At 44.0% G+C, this 23,776-nt stretch overlaps 1 protein-coding gene and 1 pseudogene across 1 annotated transcript; one reads left to right on the forward strand and one right to left on the reverse strand.

Annotated features, from left to right (window-relative positions):
* Positions 1 to 3,271: 3,271 nt before the first annotated feature.
* On the forward strand, positions 3,272 to 10,391 carry LOC139562625 (PDZ domain-containing protein 7-like). The gene is made up of 5 exons (XM_071380443.1): positions 3,272 to 4,047; positions 4,413 to 4,506; positions 5,319 to 5,870; positions 6,189 to 6,265; positions 9,649 to 10,391. The coding sequence occupies exons 3-5, from the start codon at positions 5,618 to 5,620 to the stop codon at positions 9,832 to 9,834; spliced, it is 516 nt and encodes a 171-aa protein (XP_071236544.1). The 5' UTR covers positions 3,272 to 4,047; positions 4,413 to 4,506; positions 5,319 to 5,617; the 3' UTR covers positions 9,835 to 10,391.
* Positions 10,392 to 18,002: 7,611 nt separating this feature from the next.
* Positions 18,003 to 22,841, reverse strand: LOC139562401 (leucine zipper putative tumor suppressor 2 homolog; annotated as a pseudogene).
* Positions 22,842 to 23,776: the final 935 nt, after the last annotated feature.

The following is a 23,776-nucleotide window of genomic DNA, read 5'->3' on the forward strand; positions in this document are numbered from 1 at the left end:
TGTTTGAACTTCCTGATCCAAAGACAATGAAAGCAAGTAACCGCTCTCTTACATGGGCAAGGTCCAATTTGCATGACAGCGTCTCAGAAAATCGTACACCCTTTGACATCTGCATAAAGGAGGAGCCTGTTGTGGACCTGATATCTCCTCCGCATGTGAAGACTGAAAGCCTCTTTACTGAGACAGTTTTAACACGGTGTGCGGATGAGACCGCACTCTTTGGTCCTGAAAATGGACCTCATGAAATATGCACAAAGGATGAGGCTGATCTGGCTGTGATCTATCCTCAACATGTCCAGACAGAAAGCGTCTTCACTCAGACAGACATAACAATGGAGGAATCCTTAATGATGCCCACATTAGAAGAAGCATTGGAGTACCTCTACCCTCTCTGTAAGGAAAAAGGACTTGACCTGGATGTGAAATCTAAATGTGTGAAAAAGGAGAAACTTGACTTGCATCTATTGACCAGAGACATAATGTTTGAATTGGCTGATTTTGCTTCAGAAGTGTGTGGAAATTACAGGCAGATTGTCTGTGATGTTCTAGACCAAAATTTTGATCTGGATTTACAAAGTGGGAAAACTGAGCTGGCTCAAGAGATTATGGATGGGTTAGGAGTAGTTTGGATGAGAAAGACACGTTTACAAGGTCGAAAGAAATGTGAATTTTACAAGGATACTTTCATGAAAAAACGTCGCAAACAAAAGAATTCTGCAGAGTTTTCCAATCACCAGAAGGCCACTACAGTAACACTTGAGCCGAAATACCAAAGACTGAAAGAAGTAACAAAAGGAGGAGGTTGGCTTTAATGATGAAAAAAGAAGAAGAAATGGACATGTTAATAGCCAGGGTGTCGAAGGGAGGTGATTTGCTGGAAGTCAGACAAGTAGAACCTCATTGGGTCAAGCTAGAGAGCATCTCTGATAAGATTGACCTTGCACTTTGTGCTGATGAATCGAAGCAAAATGTTACCAACTTAGATATGTGAAGTTTAACACACAAATGGGTGTAAGAGTGCTACCCGATCTCTCATGAAATAGGTCTGGACATTGATGTTGCATCCTAACCTGCAAAAACGAAACTGGAATTGAATTTACTGACTAACAGTGTCGTTATCGAGGTTCATATATACTTGCGTAAGAATCATTGAGGTAAGATTGGAAAAGATGGGTGGATATTTTGTTTGCTCTCTGATATTCTAGAATACAATTTTGATCGTAGTTTGCAAAATCAGAGACGTTATCAAGCTCAATTATGGATTTAGAGTAAAGTGACGGTTCGAAAACACAAACCTGAGCTCTTGGGAAAGGGTAAAATGTCGAAAGAAGTGTTCATAATACCTAATGTGATTTCAAAGCCGTGCAACAACAAAAAAAAGTGCTTTCAGATAATTTTCCTAAAAGAATGTCAAAGAAATCTCAGGGAAAACCATGGAACAAGATGCAAGACTGGTATACCCTAATCATGGCAAACACTATCGCCACGAAGAGCATTTAATCAAAGATTGTTCATGGCATGGCTCAACGCCAATTGATATTCTGACAGGAAATGTATTCAGCCTCCCAGAATTGTCACTACGCATTGCAGAAAAGGGTTCTTTTGAAAGTCAAGTCAACCCAACTTCAGATATTTAGCCAAACACCAACTGAACGACAACATCAGGCCAACAATCTCCCAAAACATGGTACTGCCATACCTTTTGTTCTATCCTCATCTGCTACAGCAATCGGCTGCAATGTAGAACTACCTACTAGTCCTCCTCTTCCAGCCAATTGTGAATCATTTGAACTTTCCCTCTGAAGTCTTGAATGTCAAAACTGTAGAGGATGAATATAAACTCAGCAGAAAAAGAAATGTCCTCTCACTGTCAACTGCATTTATTTTCAGCAAACTTAACATGTGTAAATATTTGTATGAACATAAGATTCAACAACTGAGACATAAACTGAACAAGTTCCACAGACATCTGACTAACCGTAATGGAATAATGTGTCCCTGAACAAGGGGGGTCAAAATCAAAAGTAACAGTCAGTATCTGGTGTGGCCACCAGCTGCATTAAGTACTGCAGTAAATCTCCTCATGGACTGCACCAGATTTACCAGTTCTTGCTGTGCGATACCCCACTCTTCCACCAAGGCACCTGCAAGTTTCCAGACATTTCTGAGGGGATTGGCCCTAACCCTTATCCTCCGATCCAACAGTTCCCAGACGTGCTCAATGGGATTGAGATCCGGGCTCTTTGCTGGCCATGGCAGAACACTGACATTCATGTCTTGCAGGAAATCACGCACAGAATGAGCAGTATGGCTGGTGGCATTGTCATGCTGGAGGGTTAATACAACTTTGATCTTCTTTTGCAAAATGAGTAACGATATGACTTTAAAAATGGCCAGAAGCAAGATGCATTACAAGAGAAGAAAACCTGGGTGGTTAACAGAAGTGTTTGAACTTCCTGATCCAAAGACAATGAAAGCAGGACAATACTCCCTTAAAACAATATTGGCATACAGTGCCTTCGGAAAGTTTTCAGACCCCTTGACTTTTTCCACATTTTGTTACGTTACAGCCATATTGTAACATTTATTAAATTAAACAATGTCCTTAGCAATCTGCGTTCAAAAGTGCTACCCACGCTGCAAGGAAATAGGCCTGGACCTCGACATTGCATCCAAACCTGCAAAAAACAAAACTTACATTTCAGTTACTGGTAATGGTGTAAATATTTAATAATAGGATGTAAAAAGGCTAAAGGATATGCATCTTTTCTCTATGATAGCCTAGAATACATTTTTGATCTTAAAGTGGAACTGACAGCGTTTTAGCAATATGTAATCTTAGATCTGTTCATATACATCCCAGGAAGATTATATATATATATTTTTACCGTTTTCAGACACGTGATCACTTTTAGATATGGTCGTTTTTATAAATTCATTGAATGTTTGAGAATGAAGTATAGTAAGGCATTTGTGAAAATTCTATAAGAATATAGTCAGAGGTGTCCACATACTTTTGGGATTTGTGTTAACGGTTAAATCTTTAAATAGTGGATTTTGCAGATTCCCTTGGCCTCCTGTTGGTTCACTTTTGTTCTTGCTGTGAAGACTGATTTATTTCTAGACGTATTTTTTCTTCCCCATTAAACGACATGTTCATTGACTAGCCTAACTTTTCTACCTTTCAAAGCCTCTGTAGATGAACCTCCTGATCTTTTTTGATGTAAATAAGGTGAACAAGGATATTTTTTCTAAATAAGAGTAGCCCTAGGCATTGGTAAAAAAATCCTATGGATAATCTTTTTCTTTTTGCAAGTTTGTTTTTCAGCCATTTTTGGAGTGACTTATCAGTGGGCTATTTCTATTTCATAAAAAAAAAAAATTTGAGGAGAGATTAAGAAAGACACTGCATCAAGACTTGCTTTGCAGTTACCCATACTTTTCTATTCTAAGGTCAACTATGAAGTGAAAGTATTTTTATTTTTAAGGACACTTTCATTGACATTCTCAGGTGTTCCTCTGACACCTGTGGCATTACAAGGTATGCAAGTAAATGTGTGACTGAGATGCACATTGCAGCTTTTTCTACTGCTTGCCATTCAAACTTTAAAACTTGCAAACCGGTCTATCCGGGATCCTTGAGACATCGCTACCGCATTGTTTTGAAACACCATGGAAACACTAAGAATGTACAGCAACTTTTTTTTAATGTCTACTTGGCATTTTCTTTGTTGGACTTTTTGTCACCTTTTTTAGACAAATGAGTGGATTGTCTTTGTTTATATTTTAATGAATAAATATCTACTTTTTTTGTCATTTAGACACTTATCCAAGTGCTTACAGGTTCGTGGATGTTTTTGTGATATACATTTTTCTGAGCAGATGTTAGTTTCAGCCATTTTTGGAGGCTGATTTATTTTATTTTTTTCCTTTTTTTTCTTGGGAGGATTAACACACTTTTTTGAAAGTCTTCATACTTCTCCCATTTGTGGACTGCCTAAAAGGAGTTTCTTTCTGGCATACTTTGGAGTGTCTTTGGAACAAAGGGTATGTAGCCTTTATGCTGCATTTTTGTTAATGAAATGTTAACTGTTAATTAGCTTATTCAAGACTTTTGCTATTTCAGTTATCATCTTGTGTTATCATGTAGTGTTGTAAATGTATATTTCTTAATTTCCACTCTTGAATGTATTTTGTAATCACTTGGGCCCTCCCTTGAAGCGACCACTATCCCCCAACCCCTAGGATTAGAAAGTATTTGATATGTTAAGGCCATATGGTAATAGCTCCAGCATGCCTTCTGATGGTCTTTCAGCATTTGAGCCATATTCTTTTCCTATCTAAGTGTAAGGGTTAGTAGTGTTTGCTGGATCCTGCCCTGTTCTGGTAACTGAATACACATTTCTTCCCAGGTGCTGCGTCTCTGTGTCAACCGGCTGAGCATGCGCCCCAAAAGCAGAATGGTCTTTCCGTCCTTTCTGCCAAGTTTGACAGAACTCTTCAGAAGTGAGTAGCCTACCTCAAAGCCCTGAAGGGGTGTTATAGTCAGAGAATCAACTGGCAGCTTTAAAAAAAAAAAAAAAAAAAAAAACTTTTTTAAATTTTTATTTCATCTTAATTTAACCAGGTAGGCCAGTTGAGAACAAGTTCTCATTTACCACTGCGACCTGGCGAAGATAAAGCAAAGCAGTGCGAGAGTTAAACATAGACAAAAGTACAGTCAATAACACAAAATAAAAGAAATTGAAAAATCTATGTACAGTGTGTGCAAATGTAGAAGAGTAGGGAGGTAGGCAATAAATAGGCCCTACAGGCGAAAATATTTACAATTTAGCGTTAATACTGGAGTGATAGATGTGCAGATGATGATGTGCAAGTAGAGATACTGGGGTGCAAGAGGGTAAGTAATAACATGGAGATGAGGTAGTCGGGTGTGCTATTTACAGATTGGCTGTGTACAGGTAGTTCTTCTTTTGGTGTTTTTCAGAGTCAGTAGAATGGTGTCTTCAGTGTTCTAAGTTTTTATAACTGTGACCTTAATTGCCTACTATTACTCATGTTACTGAGTAGGTGGGTGTGATGGCTTCCGATAGAGACTTGCTGATGGTTCCTGGGGTGAATGGACTCCATTTTGTGTTGACTGACACAAGAGAACTCCCACGCAATGTCACTGTCAAACACAGAGGGTTGACCAGGGCTGGGAGGGTGTAAAACTATAGTACAATACTGTTGGTCTACTGGGGTTAAAGGACTGAGTCTGTGTCTGTCTTTGCGTGTGTCTGCTAATATGTATGATGTCATGTATATCTTCTCTCCAGACTACCATGGTGGTTTCCAGCTTCAGCCAGCCCAGGACTTTAAGATAGACCGTCTGTCTGGCCTCTCTTAGGTCTCCTGCAACAAACACCACACCTTCCGCTCATGATCCCCCTCACCGCTCAAATGGCTCCTCGCCAAGTCCCCACACACCACCCTACGCCAACGCCAACCGATCTACTCCCCACGTAGTGAGAATGGTACGCCCCGGCTCTATGATTAGACCTCATTGCTGTCGGAAGATACCACTCCAGAGCGGGGGTGGTCGCCTGTGAGGAATGGACACAGCGGGAGGGGCAAAATGAACCAATGGGAGTGCAGTGCTGAGAGGGGAGGTAGGAACACTCAACCCCTCCCCCTGAGCCCCCTCCGCAGGACTGAACCCTCTCGACAGGGAGGGAGAGGGGGGACTGGGACAGACAGGGAAGGGGAAACAAGTGAACAGATATTCGCCAGGACAGTTGCAGAATGGCCACCATGGAAACATACCACCTGTACTAGTTCAGGACATGAGATCGCCACGTTGACCATCTTTAAGACGAAACAGTCTCTGGGTGAGTATGCCCATCAGTCAGCCGCCCACTAATCAGTAGCCTAGTACCCGGCCCCACCAGTAGAGGTCAGTGCATCACCTGCTTATTGTTATTAATGGCCCAGTCTGAAAAATACCCTTAGTAAGGCTATTTACTGTGTCTCTTTAGTCTACAGCAACAGTTGGTCATCTTCCCCTGTAGATGCAGGATTTCAATCTTGCCAAAGCAGTAACACAACTGATTCAACTTAGTCTTGTACTAAAGACTATGATTTTTAGTTGATTGGCAAAAGCCTACACCTACACTGGCACTCTGTGGAGATATTCCGTGTCTCTACAGGTATCAGTATCTCAGGTGGGATGGAGAATGAGATGATGTTTCCAGGAGGAGCTGCCTCTACCAGTGACGCTCTGATGGTAAGCTTCTTTAGGAGATCACTGTAATATTCCGGCAGCTCATGCTTTAATCCAAGCTGAGCCATATAATACAAGGTGATGTGTTTAGCGATATGTATTGGTCTGTGACGTTTGTAAACAACAGTCAAGTTTGGCCTGGGCTCAGAACTCTGAGTCTACAATACCTGAATGAAAAGGCTTTGCTAGTGTGTGTGCCTGTGTTGGTGTGTCAGGCTTTTGTCTGACTGACAGTCTTATGAGTGGTAGAATGAGAGCGAAGTGGTGGAGAGAGGAAACTATTTTAAGACACCCGCATGCTTCCCATCCAGAACAGTTTGCGTATACTCTACATGACCAAAAGTATGTGGACACCAGCTCGTCAAACATCTCATTCCAAAATCATGGGCATATGGCGTTGGTTCCCCCTATTGCTGCTATAGCAGCCTCTACTCTTCTGGGAAGAATTTCCACTTGGTGTTGGAACACTGCTGCGGGTACTTTATTTAAATATTTTTTACCTTTTATTTAACTAGGCAAGTCATATTTACAATGACGGCCTACCCTGGCCAAACCCTAACCCAGACGACGCTGGGCCAATTGTGCGCCGCCCTATGGGGCTCCCAATCACGGCCGGTTGTGATACAGCCTGGAATCGAACCAGGGTCTGTTGTGACGCCTCAGGCACTTATATGTAGTGCCTTAGACCGCTGTGCCGCTCGGGATTGTTCAATAACTTGCTTCCATTCAGCCACGAGCATTCGTGAGTTTGGGCACTAATGCTCGCAGTCGGCGTTCCAATTCATCCCAAAGGTGTTCATGGGGTTGAGGTCAGGGCTCTGTGCAGGCCAGTCAAGTTCTGGCCTGCACAGGGAAGTCACATGCGGAAGTCACCTTGCTCACAGCTCTGTGAGGAGAATAGTGTACAATAGCTGAGTGTGTGAGTGTGCGTCTCCTGAATGATATGTAGGGTGTCCACTCCACTCACCCACTCTAACCAGAGTGGGTGAAAACACGCTTTGGTGAGGACTTTTCACTTTCTTATGTTATAAAATACATTTGACCAAGACAAATATGATTCTTCATGTTCTGAGTCGCTCAGTGGGGTCGTTCTCTGACATCATTAATATTATATCCTAGAAGTCATATTTCATAACCTAGTACATCTGATAATAAGCACTGAGCTCTGTTGACAGAGTGGTGCAGCCTCATCGAATTTCACGTCTTCCAAGTTGTTTCCGTGGGTCGCAAATAGCTAAATTAGCATGACACGAGCTGAATTAAATGTAAAAGGCTTTGAAAACAAAAAGCTTGTGGTAGGTACGCTCAGTGCTCCGTTGACATTTCACAGAGATACGCCTGTTTTTGTTCATATTAAAATTAAAAGCATAGAATTAAATATGAAAATACAAAATGTCATGTCTCAACATTGATATCGATCTTACCTCTATATTGTTTTATGTCCTCCGGATTTGAGAAGAAAAATGAGTTGGCCTTAATTCTCTCACAGCATCCAGCCTGGCTGACACAATGCTATTCTCCTGATTTATGACCACTGTTCTCTGGCCTCCATTGATTTAGTCACTCTAATTTTGACCATCCTACAAGGGTAAAAACTCCAATAACTTTTCAACGGATTATGATGGAGACCATGGGGTTTCTTAGAGGAGTGTCGACACAATTAACATATTATTTTACACATTGGTCAAAATGTTTTTGATTGGACACCCTATAATGTCTTAGCCAGAGTGTATTACCAGAAAGAAAGATCCTGAATGAAGCAGGGGGATCAGGTCAGAGGTTACAGTGAGGTGAAAGGGGGGTGATGTCTGAGAGACATACTGTAGCTCTGTAACCTGAGAGATACTAGGTCACAGCTCTGTAACCTGAGAGATACTAGGTCACAGCTCTGTAACCTGAGAGATACTAGGTCACAGCTCTGTAACCTGAGAGATACTAGGTCACAGCTTCATTTATTGGTCACGTACAGTAGAGTTTTGCAGATGTTATCGCAGGTGCAGCAAAATGCTTATGTTTCTAGCTCCAACAGTGCAGCAATATCGTGTGTGTTTGTGTGTGTGTGTGTGTGTGTTGCTGCCGTGAACCTGGTGACAGCACTTCCCAGGTCCGATTAGTGTCATACACTCTGGGGATCTGGTGTCGGCTAAGCCTTTCAGTTTCTAAGAACTTCCCCTTAGAATCCCCCTTTCACACACACATACATACGCATGCGACAGAGACCTTTGAGAAGGAGGGGAAGGACAAGGAGGGAGAGAAATGGTTGGGAGAGAGAGGGAAACAGAGACATGGTTGGTTTGCTCTACTCTGACACCCCCCCCCCCTCCCTCCCTATCTCCTGTTTCTTAACTCAGCCTCACACCTCGCTAGCGTAGTCTAATAGCCGGTCCTTATCTGGTGTGTCTGCTGGCTGTCTCCCACACAGAGACCAAGTAGACAACTACAGCAGGCTTTCCTGTCCCCCTGTTCCTGTCTGAAAACACCCTATCTTTTAGCTAGCCACCAGGTGTGTGTGTGTGTCTCTTTCTGTGTCTCTGTGTGTGTGTGTGTGTGTGTGTGTGTGTGTGTCATTTTCATCTGTGCTGTTAGCTGAGTAAGGTCACTGTGTAGTCAACAGCACCAGGATTATACGATTTACCCTGTCCTAGAGTTCTGGTGTTGCTGTCTCCAGACATATGACCTGGAGTCTGGACAGTGATCCACTACCTACTAGGAGCAATGCCCATCTAACTAATGTTAAACACACTTACATGTGGATGATGCCTATTGGCTAGACAGGGACAGGGCGAGAGAGAAAGGCCCAAAAAGATAAGTAAATGTTTACCTAAGAGGATGAATGAGATTGTCTAATATTCAAAATTACTTTGCTTTATAGATAAATGGATTGAAGTATTTTGGTGCTGGTGCCACGGAAGGGAAGGCAGCAATGTTTTGGGTTAACCAACGCTATCAAACATTAGTTTCATGAGGGGAGATGTATTTTCAGAGTTCCAACAGGGCCCTGGTTTGGGGGAAATCGAGAACAGACCTTGTAATGTCACATACCTCTGGCCTTGTGATTGTGTGTGACCCTTCATTGGGGTTGTCAGCCAGGTGCATCCTCAGCGAGCCCTGATGACATCACAGGAAGTTCCTCTCCTCAGGGTTCTAGAACTCTTCCTGCATTAAACAATGCATTGTGTGTGTGTGTGTGTGTGTGTGTGTGTTTTCAACATAACCTTCCGATGAGGGTTAACCTTGAGCCTGTATGTGTGAGCGAGCGAGAGAATATGGTAATGAATGTACTGGGATGAAGGAGAGCAGTAGATGCTGAGTGGGAGCCCAGGTCACTGCACAGTAAGCATGTGTTGGCGTCTGTACCTCTAACCTGTCTTTGTGTGTGTCTCCAGGCGAGGTATGAGCTGGTTTCAGTGGACGGTGAGTCTCTGCAGCGTGTGACCCATCCGCATGCAGTGTTCAGCAACAAGGCCAATGACCCAGTGGTGTTCGTCAAGATTTTCAAGGGAACAGCTGACTTGCATCAGAGGAATCCACTGTCAGGCTTACACAAGTACTACACACAGTATTTTTATTGAACCTTTATTTAACTAGGCAAGTCAGTTACAATGACGGCCTACACCGGCCAAACCCGAATTGTGCGCCGTCCTATGGGACTCCCAATCACAAACATATCTGATGCATTCTGGATTCGAACCAGAGACTGTAGTGACGGCTCTTGCACTGAGATGTAGTGCCTTAGACCGCTGCGCCACTCGGGAGCCCAGTACTACTGGCCTGTCTACAAGGATGCTCTGAGGTGCAGTTCACCCATCCACTGGAAAAGATCTGAAATGGTGTTCAAACCAGAACACATGTCGACTTAAAGAGGAGGAGATGGCTCGCTCCAGCTAGGCTGCAATGGAAGGGAATGGTCTATTCTCAGAGGAGAGCAGCATGGGTACCTCGACACTGACCAATAAGCTTGCTTCTCCTCTAGGGCAAAAAGGATAATGGTTGTTTCCATAGCAAACAGGAAATACTGCCAAAATTAAAATGTTTTTACATTTTGTTGTAACTGCAGTCAACATGTGGGACTACTGTGCTTGCTTTGTGTATAACAATAATGTGATAAATACTATTTATCAAAGATGGACTTGATTATATGTATCCTTTTTCTTATATGAACTTACATTTTTGGAGAAAACACCCCATAGAATAAAAGGTTATCTAGCATTGTCAGCAGCTAGCTATCCATATTAGTATATGGATCATCAATGGACGGGAACTTTATTTTGTGAAAGCAGAGAACAAAAAACATGCACACGTAACCACATGCACCGTTCCAGGGAGCATCTCAGTCCATAGGGGTCCTGCCAGAGAGCGATGACTGTATCCAGCGTTATGAGATTTATAGTCCAGATTAAGCCTCTGTATTATGTCAAAAGTCATCGTTGTAGTTTAAAAGATGTCTAGTACATTGGTACAAAATTCAGCTCTGTTTAAAGTAGTGTTTCTGGCCTGTTTAAAACTGTTTCTGGCCAACAGAGCCATGTTTCTGGATCAGGCTTGATGACAGGCTTGTGGACTGAGCCTGTGAAGACGTGTAGGAGTTGGAGAACCTAAATGTTAAATGCAGGATATGAGGACCAGTGGCATGGCTTAAACTAGGACTGGGGTGAGAGAGGGGCTGGATAGAGAGAAGGTAGGAGAGAGGGGCTGGGGTGAGAGAAGTTGGGGGTAGAGAGAAGGTAGGAGAGGGGCTGGGGTGAGAGAAGGTAGGAGAGGGGCTGGGGTGAGAGAAGGTAGAAGAGAGGGGCTGGGGTGAGAAGTTGGGGGTAGAGAGAAGGTAGGAGAGGGGCTGGGGTGAGAGAGAAGGTAGGAGAGGGGCTGGGGTGAGAGAAGTTGGGGGTAGAGAGAAGGTAGGAGAGAGGGGCTAGGACTGGGGAGAGAGAAGTTGTGGGTAGAGAGAAGGTAGGAGAGGGGCTGGGGTGAGAGAGAAGCTAGGAGAGAGGGGCTGAGAGGGTGGGAGAGGGACTGTGGGTCTGGTGCAGGGAGTGGGGCTAAGGCTGGGATAGATCCATGGAAAAGAGGGACTGCATGGGTCTGGGAAGGGCTGATTCCAGGTCAAAGGCTAAGTTTAGGTTCCTAACTCCAAAGAATCACCAGTGTAGTACATTACGCATAGTGCCTTTTACATTTATGAGACAAAGGGCCTGAGAGATGCTTACATATGACTTGCTGGAGTGTCTGGCTGGTGACAAATGCTGCTGTATAATGTTCAAAGGCAGTATGGTCAAATAAGCTTCTGTTATATACATTTAGTTGATGCATAATACGCACGTAACTAGCATGTAATCAGGTGCATCTATAATGCCTTTTGATCATCATACAAATTGATCACAGTAAATGTTCATTTTATTTACACTTTACACAGTCTTCCTGTGTCTCTGGATCGTGTTCTGTCGTTAATGGAAGTAGTTCAGTTATCAACTGATAAATGTGAATCCTAACTTCCACTTAAGTCACATTTTTACTAAGGCCGGGATTCGTCCAAAGGCGCATTGTGCACTGCACAGTGCTCCATCTCGCCTTTTATATAAATCCCAGCTCTAGTCCTGCATTAATATCAATGGCAGAGAGTGAAAATGTGTTAGGATTCGCCCCGAAAAGCCTTCTTCACTTCAGCCAGTTGCAACATATATATATATATATACAGTGGGGCAAAAAGTATTTAGTCAGCCACCAATTGTGCAAGTTCTCCCAATTAAAAAGATGAGAGAGGCCTGTAATTTTCATCATAGGTACACTTCAACTATGACAGACAAAATGAGAATTTTTTTTCCAGAAAATCACATTGTAGGATTTTTAATGAATTTATTTGCAAATTATGGTGGAAAATAAGTATTTGGTCACCTACAAACAAGCAAGATTTCTGGCTCTCACAGACCTGTAACTTCTTCTTTAAGAGGCTCCTCTGTCCTCCACTCGTTACCTGTATTAATGGTGTAACAGTATAACTTTAAACCGTCCCCTCGCCCCGACACAGGCGCGAACCAGGGACCTTCTGCACACATCAACAACTGACACCCACGAAGCGTCGTTACCCATCGCTCCACAAAAGCCGCAGCCCTTGCAGAGCAAGGGGAAACCCTACTTAAGTCTCAGAGCAAGTGACGTAACTGATTGAAATGCTAGTAGCGCGTACCCGCTAACTAGCTAGCCATTTCACATCCGTTACACTCACCCCCCTTTCAACCTCCTCCTTTTCCGCAGCAACCAGTGATCCGGGTCAACAGCATCAATGTAACAGTACAACTTTAAACCGTCCCCTCGCCCCAACATGGGCGCGAACCAGGGACCCTCTGCACACAACAACAACTGACACCCACGAAGCGCCGTTACCCATCGCTCCACAAAAGCCGCGGCCCTTGCAGAGCAAGGGGAAACCCTACTTAAGTCTCAGAGCAAGTGACGTAACTGATTGAAATGCTAGTAGCGCGTACCCGCTAACTAGCTAGCCATTTCACATCCGTTACAATGGCACCTGTTTGAACTTGTTATCAGTATAAAAGACACCTGTCCACAACCTCAAACAGTCACACTCCAAACTCCACTATGGCCAAGACCAAAGAGCTGTCAAAGGACACCAGAAACAAAATTGTAGACCTGCACCAGGCTGGGAAGACTGAATCTGCAAAAGGTAAGCAGCTTGGTTTGAAGAAATCAACTGTGGGAGCAATTATTAGGAAATGGAAGACATACAAGACCACTGATAATCTCCCTCGATCTGGGGCTCCACGCAAGATCTCACCCCGTGGGGTCAAAATGATCACAAGAACGGTGAGCAGAAATCCCAGAACCACACGGGGGGACCTGGTGAATGACCTGCAGAGAGCTGGGACCAAAGTAACAAAGCCTACCATCAGTAACACACTACGCCGCCAGGGACTCAAATCCTGCAGTGCCAGACGTGTCCCCCTGCTTAAGCCAGTACATGTCCAGGCCCGTCTGAAGTTTGCTAGAGAGCATTTGGATGATCCAGAAGAAGATTGGGAGAATGTCATATGGTCAGATGAAACCAAAATATAACTTTTTGGTAAAAACTCAACTCGTCGTGTTTGGAGGACAAAGAATGCTGAGTTGCATCCAAAGAACACCATACCTACTGTGAAGCATGGGGGTGGAAACATCATGCTTTGGGGCTGTTTTTCTGCAAAGGGACCAGGACGACTGATCCGTTTAAAGGAAAGAATGAATGGGGCCATGTATCGTGAGATTTTGAGTGAAAACCTCCTTCCATCAGCAAGGGCATTGAAGATGAAACGTGGCTGGGTCTTTCAGCATGACAATGATCCCAAACACACCGCCCGGGCAACGAAGGAGTGGCTTCGTAAGAAGCATTTCAAGGTCCTGGAGTGGCCTAGCCAGTCTCCAGATCTCAACCCCATAGAAAATCTTTGGAGGGAGTTGAAAGTCCATGTTGCCCAGCAACAGCCCCAAAACATCACTGCTCTAGAGGAGATCTGCATTGAATTATGGGCCAAAATACCAGCAACAGTGTGTGAAAACCTTGTGAAGACTTACAGAAAACGTTTGACCTCTGTCATTGCCAAAAAAGGGTATATAACAAAGTATTGAGATAAACTTTTGTTATTGACCAAATACTTATTTTCCACCATAATTTGCAAATAAATTCCTTAAAAATCCTACAATGTGATTTTCTGGATTTTTTTTCTCATTATGTCTGTCATAGTTGAAGTGTACCTATGATGAAAATTACAGGCCTCTCTCATCTTTTTAAGTGGGAGAACTTGCACAATTGGTGGCTGACTAAATACTTTTTGCCCCACTGTATATATACACACACACACACACACACACACACACATATATATATATATATGTATATGTATGTGTACCAATGCACCACAGGGAATTCCAACAACCATGGGGACATTGTGTATCTTTTAATAAAAAGTCATTTTGTCGAAGAAATTTACAGCATGAAAATAAACATGAATGACTACAAACACCACAGATTAATAAACAAAACACTAAATACACAAATATATAATTGTATATTTATGCACTCTAAGGAAGAAAACAAACAAGACTAATAAACAAACGCGTTGCTTTGGTCTAGACGCAGTGGCTACATTTGAAATATATATTTTGTCTGCGTAAAGGACTAGAATGTCGTTCGTTGTTAGACATTTACACAGCAAATGGTTATTATGGGATACTGAAAAACAGTGAGAGATGTGAAAAGGGTTCACTACACCTGTGCTACTTATTCCACTTGTGTTAAAATCATGCTACAGAGGATATGATGGAGGTATCTGTTTCTATGTGATGAACACACATGAAATATTATTTGGATTAAATGCTTTGTGTTAACACATGTAGTCTGAAGATGCCAAACACAACAAATTATGAAGATATGTGACATGAATGATGATGATGACAGCCAAATGAAAGATCAATCTCATTGAACAATGATGACCATTAACGTGCTGACCAATGTAAACCTTGGCTAAAAGCTGGATATTTCCCAAATTTTTGTATATACACTGAACAAAAATATAAATGGAACATGTAAAGTGTTGGTCCCCCCCAAAAAATCACACATTTTCCATATGCACAAAAAGCTTATTTCTCTCAAATTTGTTTACATCCCTGTTAGTGAGCATTTCTCCTTTGCTAAAATAATCCAACCACTTTACAGGTATGGCATAAAAAGAAGCTGATTAAACAGGATTATTACACAGGTGCACCTTGTGCTGGGGACAATAAAAGGCCACTTTAAAATGTGCAGTTTTGTCACACAACACAATGCCACAGATGTGTCAGGTTTTGAGGGAGCGTGCAATTGGCAGCTGACTGCAGGAATGTCCACCAGAGCTGTTGCCAGATAATTAAATGTTCATTTGTCTACCATAATCCACCTCCCACGTTGTTTTGGAGAATTTTGCAGTACGTCCAACCGGTCTCAGAACCGCAGACCATGTGTAACCACGCCAGCCCAGGACCTCCACATCTGGCTTCTTCACCTGTGAGATTGTCTGGGGGGTATTTATGTAATTAATAAAGCTCTTTTGTGGGGAAAATATTGTCTGGGTCTGGCTCCTCAGTGGGTGGGCCTATGCCCTCCAAGGCCCACCCATGGCTGCACCTGTGCCCAGTCATGTGAAATCCATAGATTATGGCCTAATGAATTTATTTCAATTGACTGATTTCCTTATGAACGGTAACTCAGTAAAATCTTTGAAATTGTTGCATGTTGCGTTTATATTACAGTAAGTTGAATCAAAATGCAGCTTGGTCAACAAAAAATGATTGAGTTTGTAAAATATGATGTAAAAAATGATTTTTAATGCATGCAATAGATCACTCCACTCTTTCTAGACATTTTCCAATTCTTATTGATCATCTCATTGGGATATGTGTGGTCCTGCAAAGATATATAAAAATCTTTATTATACTTTGTATATTAAACCCACAATGGTACCGGTGTTACCACAAAATATCTTCAGGCGCTATATAAAAAATATACACATCATCATCATAGATCATATTGATTTTTATTTATCTGTTAAGAATCTTTTTTTATATACTTTGTTTTACTCTGTAATACAAAAGATCACACCTCTAGTTGAATCCATTCTTATGAGAAAGCACAACTGAAGACCACCTTATTAATTCATGGTTCCCAGCATAGACATAGAATTACATTATAGTAAGTTTATTTCTATGGTTCCCAGTGGCTGCCAATATGTTGACCAGAGATTTCAGTCCCATCCCCCTTGGAGCTCCCAAGGCAATAACATAACCAGTGTAACAGTTCCATAATGACCGGGGTGTCATGCCTTAGGCTACTCTATCATGCAATGTCCAGCACAAACCCCTACATTATCTGGACCGACTCTGACAGACAGGGAAAGACATGCAATCATGCCACCCACATTATCTACATGTCAGTGAGGGAGTCTCACAGTCAGGGATAGGAAGACTAGGAAGTGTTATTTGGCTTTTTTGAGTGAGGGGGGGAGAGGGGGGATCTAGTAATACTCGGAAGAGTATTCACAGTCCAGAGTGTGTGACAGTGAGAGAGGACAAGGGAGGGAGGCCTACAGTACAGTTTGGCATTGATGTTTTGTTGCTTTCACTGTGATACCATCAGGGAAAGTGCCACCAAAGGCTTCCTGATCCACGACCCCTGACCTCACGGATCCAAGAAGGCTCCATAACAGTCCCAGCAGCCGATGCAGCATCAATATCTTTGACGGGCAGCTTTAGTTTTAACCAATAAATGTTTGTTTTTTCCTTTGATATGAAAATCTGTGCTAGTTAACAGGAAAGAGAGAGAGATTTGTTTCTTCCTTTGATATGAGAGCGAGATCTCCCAAGCTGCACTCTCTCTTATTGCTACATGCTTCTATCTCTTCTGTGTCCATACAAAGAGGTCAACTACATGAGAAAGACAGAACAGTCACGTCCAGAACTGAAAAGAGCATTATGAATTTTTGTGCAAAATGATCCCAGGTATTCTCTTGGTGTAGCCTAGTTTGTGTCTTAGCCGGTGTTGATAACTGAATGGTTGCACTTGCTATGTGCCAAGAATCCTTATACATTCCATTAAAATACTCCAGTGTTTCTGTAACTCAGAAAAGACCAGGCTGTAGCTTAAAATTGCTACGTCTAGATCAGTTGATGATCCATTGAATAGTGTATATGTAACATGAGAACACATTGTAAAAGTGGGACTTTTGCTCTGAGTCCTGTGGACAAACGTAAACACAGTCGAGGGGTGATGTCATCTTTATTGTGATGTCATCATTATGTGCTGGTCGTCAGATAGTCACCCCTGTGTGCTATATACAGATATGATTTCACTTGATCTGAGATCTGTGCCCTTTTTCTGCGACTCCCATTGCTTTCAATACCCTGATTTGAGCAAGGTTTGAGTGATGCCTGCTTGTTTCTCAAGTCAAAAGTCATAGTATACGTCCCATAGAGTGCTGGTACTATAGCTGGGAAATCAAACCCATGTGAGAAGGCAATGAGGATGTGTTGGTCTGAGGGTGAATCTCAATCTGGAAAGGAAGCCACTTTAAACTGTTGAGATACACCCTAAACTTCTTTCAAGTCCGAATGACGAAATGATGGAGTCCTTTCTGACTGCAGGTAGTCAGCTGTTCCTGTGAGGGCCTAGAGGAGGGTGCATCCCAGTGTCTAGTAGAGTAAATCAACCCTGAGACAGAGATGCTCCCTTAATGTCCATGACAGCATACACACTTAGAAAAAAGGGTTCCAAAAGTATACTTCGGCTGTCCCCATGGGGGAACCCTTTTTGGTTTGAGGTTCTGCCTGGAACCAAAAGGGTTCTATCTGGAACCAAAACGAGTTATTCAAAGGGTTATCCTATGGGAACAGACAAAGAACCCGTTTAGGTTCTAGATAGCACATTCTTTCCCAAGAGTGTAGAGAAGTAAAGAGTGCTGGTACTGTGGTTAGGGGAGTAAGTCCAGGTACACCCTCTGTAGTCTGGATGCAAATTTAAAACGGTAACCTGTTCTCTATCCAAAATAAGTGCACTACATAGCGAATAGGGTTCCATTTTGGACGCAGACCTCTCAGTAGCAGTGATGGGGAAATCAGATCAAATCAGGGTGCTGGTACTAATTGTCATGGGAGCGAGAGGACACTGGGGTTAGACTACGCCCCTATCTGGTCTCTAAATCTCACTGGGGTTAGACTACGTCTGGTCTCTAAATCTCACTGGGGTTAGACTACGCCCTGTCTGGTCTCTAAATCTCACTGGGGTTAGACTACGCCCTGTCTGGTCTCTAAATCTCACTGGGGTTAGACTACGCCCCTGTCTGGTCTCTAAATCTCACTGGGGTTAGACTACGCCCTGTCTGGTCTCTAAATCTCACTGGGGTTAGACTACGCCCTGTCTGGTCTCTAAATCTCACTGGGGTTAGACTACGCCCTGTCTGGTCTCTAAATATCACTGGGGTTAGACAACGCCCTGTCTGGTCTCTAAATATCACTGGGGTTAGACTACGCCCCTATCTGGTCTCTAAATCTCACTGGGGTTAGACAACGCCCTGTCTGGTCTCTAAATCTCACTGGGGTTAGACTACGCCCTGTCTGGTCTCTAAATATCACTGGGGTTAGACAACGCCCCTATCTGGTCTCTAAATCTCACTGGGGTTAGACTACGCCCTGTCTGGTCTCTAAATCTCACTGGGGTTAGACTACGCCCTGTCTGGTCTCTAAATATCACTGGGGTTAGACAACGCCCCTATCTGGTCTCTAAATCTCACTGGGGTTAGACTACGCCCCTGTCTGGTCTCTAAATCTCACTGGGGCGAGAGGACACCCTTGTATGGTCCCTCTAGATCTCAGTAGCGGCGATCTCCTCGAAGTGGATGTCGTTGCTGCCGCTGTGGATGTCGTAGTCCTCTACATCTCTGTTCTCCAGCTCTAGACTGAGCTCTCTCATCACTCTCTCCAGATCTCTGTTCCTCCTGTACATCTGGATGTAGTTCTGCTGCAGCTGCTTCTGGTAGCGGATCACCTTTTCCTTTTCCTGCTGCCAGACCCTCCTCTCCTCCTCAAATCCGCCCAGCTGCTCCTCACTGCTCCTCCTCTCGTACATCAGCTCTGCCCTCAGCCTCTCCACCTGACACACAACACATGGATTGATTGGTTGATTAACTGATTAATGGAAGTTATTTGATCATTTCAAAATCCATATGAAGTTGTTCTATCACAATGTTAAAACAATACACAACAGAGCAGTATAAGTATTATTCAAGCACTATTCTGCAATGAAAATGGTAAAAAAATTATTGAAACAAGGTCGGTCATTGTTTTTTCAAGTGTGTGGTTTTAACATGTATTACAGTACAGGTTTTACTGTCTGAACACCAATAGAGAAACCACAGAAACTAGTGCAATGGTGTGAGGGTTGGGGGTTCATATGAGACTGAAAGAGAGTATAAACATCGTTGTTGTTGGAGCTCACCTGTTGCCTGAGTCCCAGCACAGCTTCAGCACTCTGCCTCTGAGCCTTGGTCTCATCACTCTCCCCTCCCCAACCCAGCCTCCCCTCCTCCGCCTCTCGGTACCCCACAGAGGGGCTGAGGCCCTCCCTTCCACCCCCCACACCCCCACGCCCCTGGGAGAGGGGCAGGCTCATACATTGGCCCTTAGTGGCTGGTGCCTGGCCTCCAGGAAGATAACCTCCTTCCTGATTGGCCAGGGCATCTCGGAGGCGGGCCAACTCTTCCTCCAAGCGTCCGACTTTCTCGCGGAGCAGCTCGGCTTCGCTCTTCCTGCGCTGGAGCTCATTCTCGCAGACCTCCAGCTCCAGGGAGCGTGTTCGTAGGGCCGACCCAGCCTCCTGGGTCGTAGCCTGGCTGTTCTGGAGATCGGACATGACCTCTCTCAACTGGGACTTCAGGACCACCAGCTCCCCGCCCTTCTGGCTCAGCTCTGACTGGCACTCCTTCAGTTGCTGTTTCAAAAGGAGATCTCACCTGATTTCTGACACACCTGGGGAGGGAAGGAAGGAGGAAATGAGGGAGAATAAATATTTTGTGAATATTGAGATCACTTACTTTGAAATGGTGTACATGAATCAACCCTAACGTCTGACCCACCCACCTCCCACTTGGTCTCTTCTAGGCGTGGTCCCAGCTGGGTCTGCTCTCTCTGTATAGAGGCACACCTCCTCTCCAGCTCTTCCCTGTTCTGCAGCAGAGAGGAGAAGTCCTCCTGAAGCTTCTTCTTCTCTTGCTACAGTTGGAACACCTGAAATAAAGACACAGACAGTTACATGCTGACCACGCCGCTCACGTCTCGTTTGCGAGCATTGCAAAATAAATTGTAACATACATGTTATTCAATTATTGCACCCACACTGCTCGCGTGCACCATTGAGCGTCTGCGTTGCCAAGCGCTAATATAGAAGTCAGTTCTATTTGTGACGCTGAATGGAGTGCAAGTCCTGCCTCTCCCATCTCCTCATTGGTTTATAGAAGCAGATACCCACGTGCCATCTCCTCATTGGTTATGCCCACGTGGGTGATTGAAAGATGAACTGAGTTCGGTCGGTCATCGTGGTAACTATGGAAGTTAGATGCCAATCGCCATATAAAGTCCAAAGAAGAAAAAGCCTGGAAGGAGGAGGGATGACTAGAAACGATTCGGTTGACCGTTTTATGTGTGGATTAATTTTCGGAGTAGAGGACCTTGTGCATTTCAGGTAAGATAGCAACTCAACGTTTATATCCCAGGACAAATTAGCTAGCAACAGCAAGCTAGCTAGCTAAATTACCACAAATGTTTAATGCTTTTCAACCTGTCCCCAAATTAATATAATTGGTTCAGAGTTTGTTTTGATATTTCAACCTGCGTGTCGGGATCGCGTTTGGTGTGGGGAACAAAATCAATTTGCGCACAATGGTGCACGTGCGCGGCCTGTTTGGGTACGGTGTTAGGGTGACATTTTGACAGTCCGAAAATGAAGAGACGCTACCGAAACAGAAGTAACATATCATACAGTAATAAACAATAATAATAATAGCTTTTTATGTAACTTGCAACAATACCTGTCACACAAAGAAGGGCCCTGCTTCTCAAACTAAGTTGACTGAAGTATCTCTGTCTGTTACCTGTAGCTGTAAGGCCTGTTGTACTCTCTGGGGCTTCTGTGAAGCCTGTTTCATCTTAGAGGAACAGCTCTGTCTCAGCTCTTCCAGCTCTCTCTCACAGCGAAGCTGCTTCTCCTCGTATACCTACAGGACAGGAGGTCAGGGGTTAGACGTCACAGTTTAGAGGTTACATACAGTTACCACATCCAGAGGTCAAACTGTGAACCAGCACTAGTATGGCTCAAAAGTATACACTGAACAAAAATATAAATGTAACATGTAATGTGTTGTTGCCATGTTTCATGAGCTGAAATAAAAGATCCCAGACATTTTCCATACGCACAAAAAGCTTATTCTTTCACAAATTATGTGCACACATTTGTTTACATCCCTGTTAGTGAGCATTTCTCCTTTGCCAAGTTAATCCATCCACCTGACAGGTGTGGCATATCAAGAAGCTGATTAAATAACATGATCATTACACAGGTGCTCCTTGTGCTGGGGACAATAAAAAAACACTCAAAAATATGCAGTTTTGTCACACAACACAATGCCACAGATGTCTCAAGTTTTGAGGGAGCGTGCAATTGGCATGCTGACTGCAGGAATGTCCACCAGAGCCATTGCCAGACAATCTAATGTACATAAGCCACCTCCCACATCGTTTTAGTGAATTTGGCAGTACGGCCAACAGGCCTCACAACCGCAGACCATGTTTAACCACGCCAGCCCAGGACCTCCACATACGGCTTCTTCACCTGCGGGATCGTCTGAAACCAGCTACCCAGACAGCTAATGAAACTGAGGAGTATTTCTGTCTGTAATAAAGCCCTTTTGTGGGAAAAACTAATTCTGATTGGCTGGGCCTGGCTCCCAAGTGGGTGGGCCTAGGCCTTCCCAGGCCAATCCCTGGCTGCGCCCCTGCCCAGTCATGTGAAATCCATAGATTAGGGCGTAATTTATTTATTTAAATATCAACTGTATCATTGAAATTGTAGCATGTTTCATTTATATTTTCGTTCAGTATATATGGAATAATTGAGCTTAGTAATAGAACCAGCAGAAATGACAGAAACAAACATTTTAATCATATTGCTCCTCGAGGAAACACTTTAGGCCTGCTTAAATCCCCTCTCACCTGACAGATGGCGGCCTCGTTCTCGTCCAGGTTCTTTCTGAGTTGCTGCAGCTCCAGGTCTCTCTCCCTCAACTTCTCCTGCAGCTCCCTAACCACCCCCTCGTAACCCTCCAGGGTCGGGGGCGAGCGCCCACACGACCCGCTGTCCGACAGGGGCTGGCCTCGCCCACTCAGCGACCCTGTGCTCTTACTGGACGACGACCGCCCGCTGTCCGAGTTTGAGTGACCGTGGGAGGTAGAGTGGGCGTGACCTCCGTTGATCCCCGACCCTCCGTTTGTGGTGGTGGTTCTCCCAGGCTCCGGGCCCACCCCGGACCCCACAGACCCTGAACCCGACCCGGAGGCCTCGCTATTGGCCAGGCTGCTGTGGGTGGGCAGGCTGGACAGGGAGTTACGGCCAGAGTCTGACATGGAGCAGGAATGGCTGCTGCGAGCGTTGCGTCCTCCGCTGTATGAGTTCCTCTTGCTATCTGAGGAAGAGGACGAGCCGACCAGAGGTACAACGTTCCCGTAGCTCCCCGTGCCATTGACCACGTTATTGAACACGGTATTCACGTTATTGACCACTGTATTTCCGTTATTCCCGTTGATAGACAGGGGCATGAGGAGGTTGAGGCTGCCTTGGCTCTCAGAGAGGTTGCCCCTGGTCTCGGGGAGAGGTACTGCACTGAGTGGCGGTTCTTCGGGACCACCGGTTTGAACGCGGTGGGACGGATCAGAACCTTCTCCATGTTCTGCAATGGAAGACAGTATTTGTTAATGAAGACAGTATTTGTTAATGAAGACATTATTTGTTAATGGGAGACAGTATTTGTTAATGAAAACACTATTTGTTAATGAAGATAGTATTTGTTAATGAAGACAGTATTTGTTAATGGAAGATAGTATTTGTTAATGGTTCCTGTTGTTCGTATCAAGTGCATTTCCAGAAAACTCACTTTAATACATCTTAACATTGTTGTTTTTAACGATAAATAATGAATTATTATCATGTTCATGATTTTCCTTATTGCCTGATATCAAAATCAATTGAATCTAGACAAGACCCTCTCAATCCTGTAGTATCATAGCTCCGACCAACACTTTACTGGCATTTCCTTGTTAAATAAAGGGAAAGAAATATAAAAGAAACTGACGTTGGTGATTCATACCAGCAGTGTTAATTAGAAATGCCTGGTCTCCTCCCATTGAAGACAGGCACACTGATAGGACGGAAGGTCATTCTGAAAGCTCTGATTGGCTTCATTAATAGTCACAGGTTTCCAGTACGCAGCTTTTGTAATGATTTTGAGTATAACTTTTTGAGGCTCTGAGGACCCGTGCCAAATCTTTTCAGCCTCCTGAGGGGGAAGAGGTGTTGTGTCCTTTTCACAACTGTAGATGTGTGTGGACCATGACAGTTCCTTAGTGATGTGGACACCGAGGAACTTGAAGCTCTCGACCTGCTCTACAAGAGCCCTGTCGATGTGGAAGGGGGCGAGCTCGGTCCTCCGTTTCTTGTAGTCCACAACCAGCTCCTTTGTCTTGTTGACGTTGAGGAAGAGGTTGTTGCCCTAGCACCGCACTGCCAGGTCTCTGACCTCCTCCCTGTTGGCCGTCTCATCGGCATCGGTGATCAGGCATACCACCATTGTGTCATCAGTAAACGTAATGATGATATTGGAGTTGTGCACTACCACACAGTCGTGGGTGAACAGGGAGTACAAGAGGGGACTAAGCACGCACCCGATGGGCCCC

This window comes from Salvelinus alpinus, chromosome 32 (assembly GCF_045679555.1).
Source record: "Salvelinus alpinus chromosome 32, SLU_Salpinus.1, whole genome shotgun sequence".
Lineage (NCBI taxonomy): Eukaryota > Metazoa > Chordata > Actinopteri > Salmoniformes > Salmonidae > Salvelinus > Salvelinus alpinus.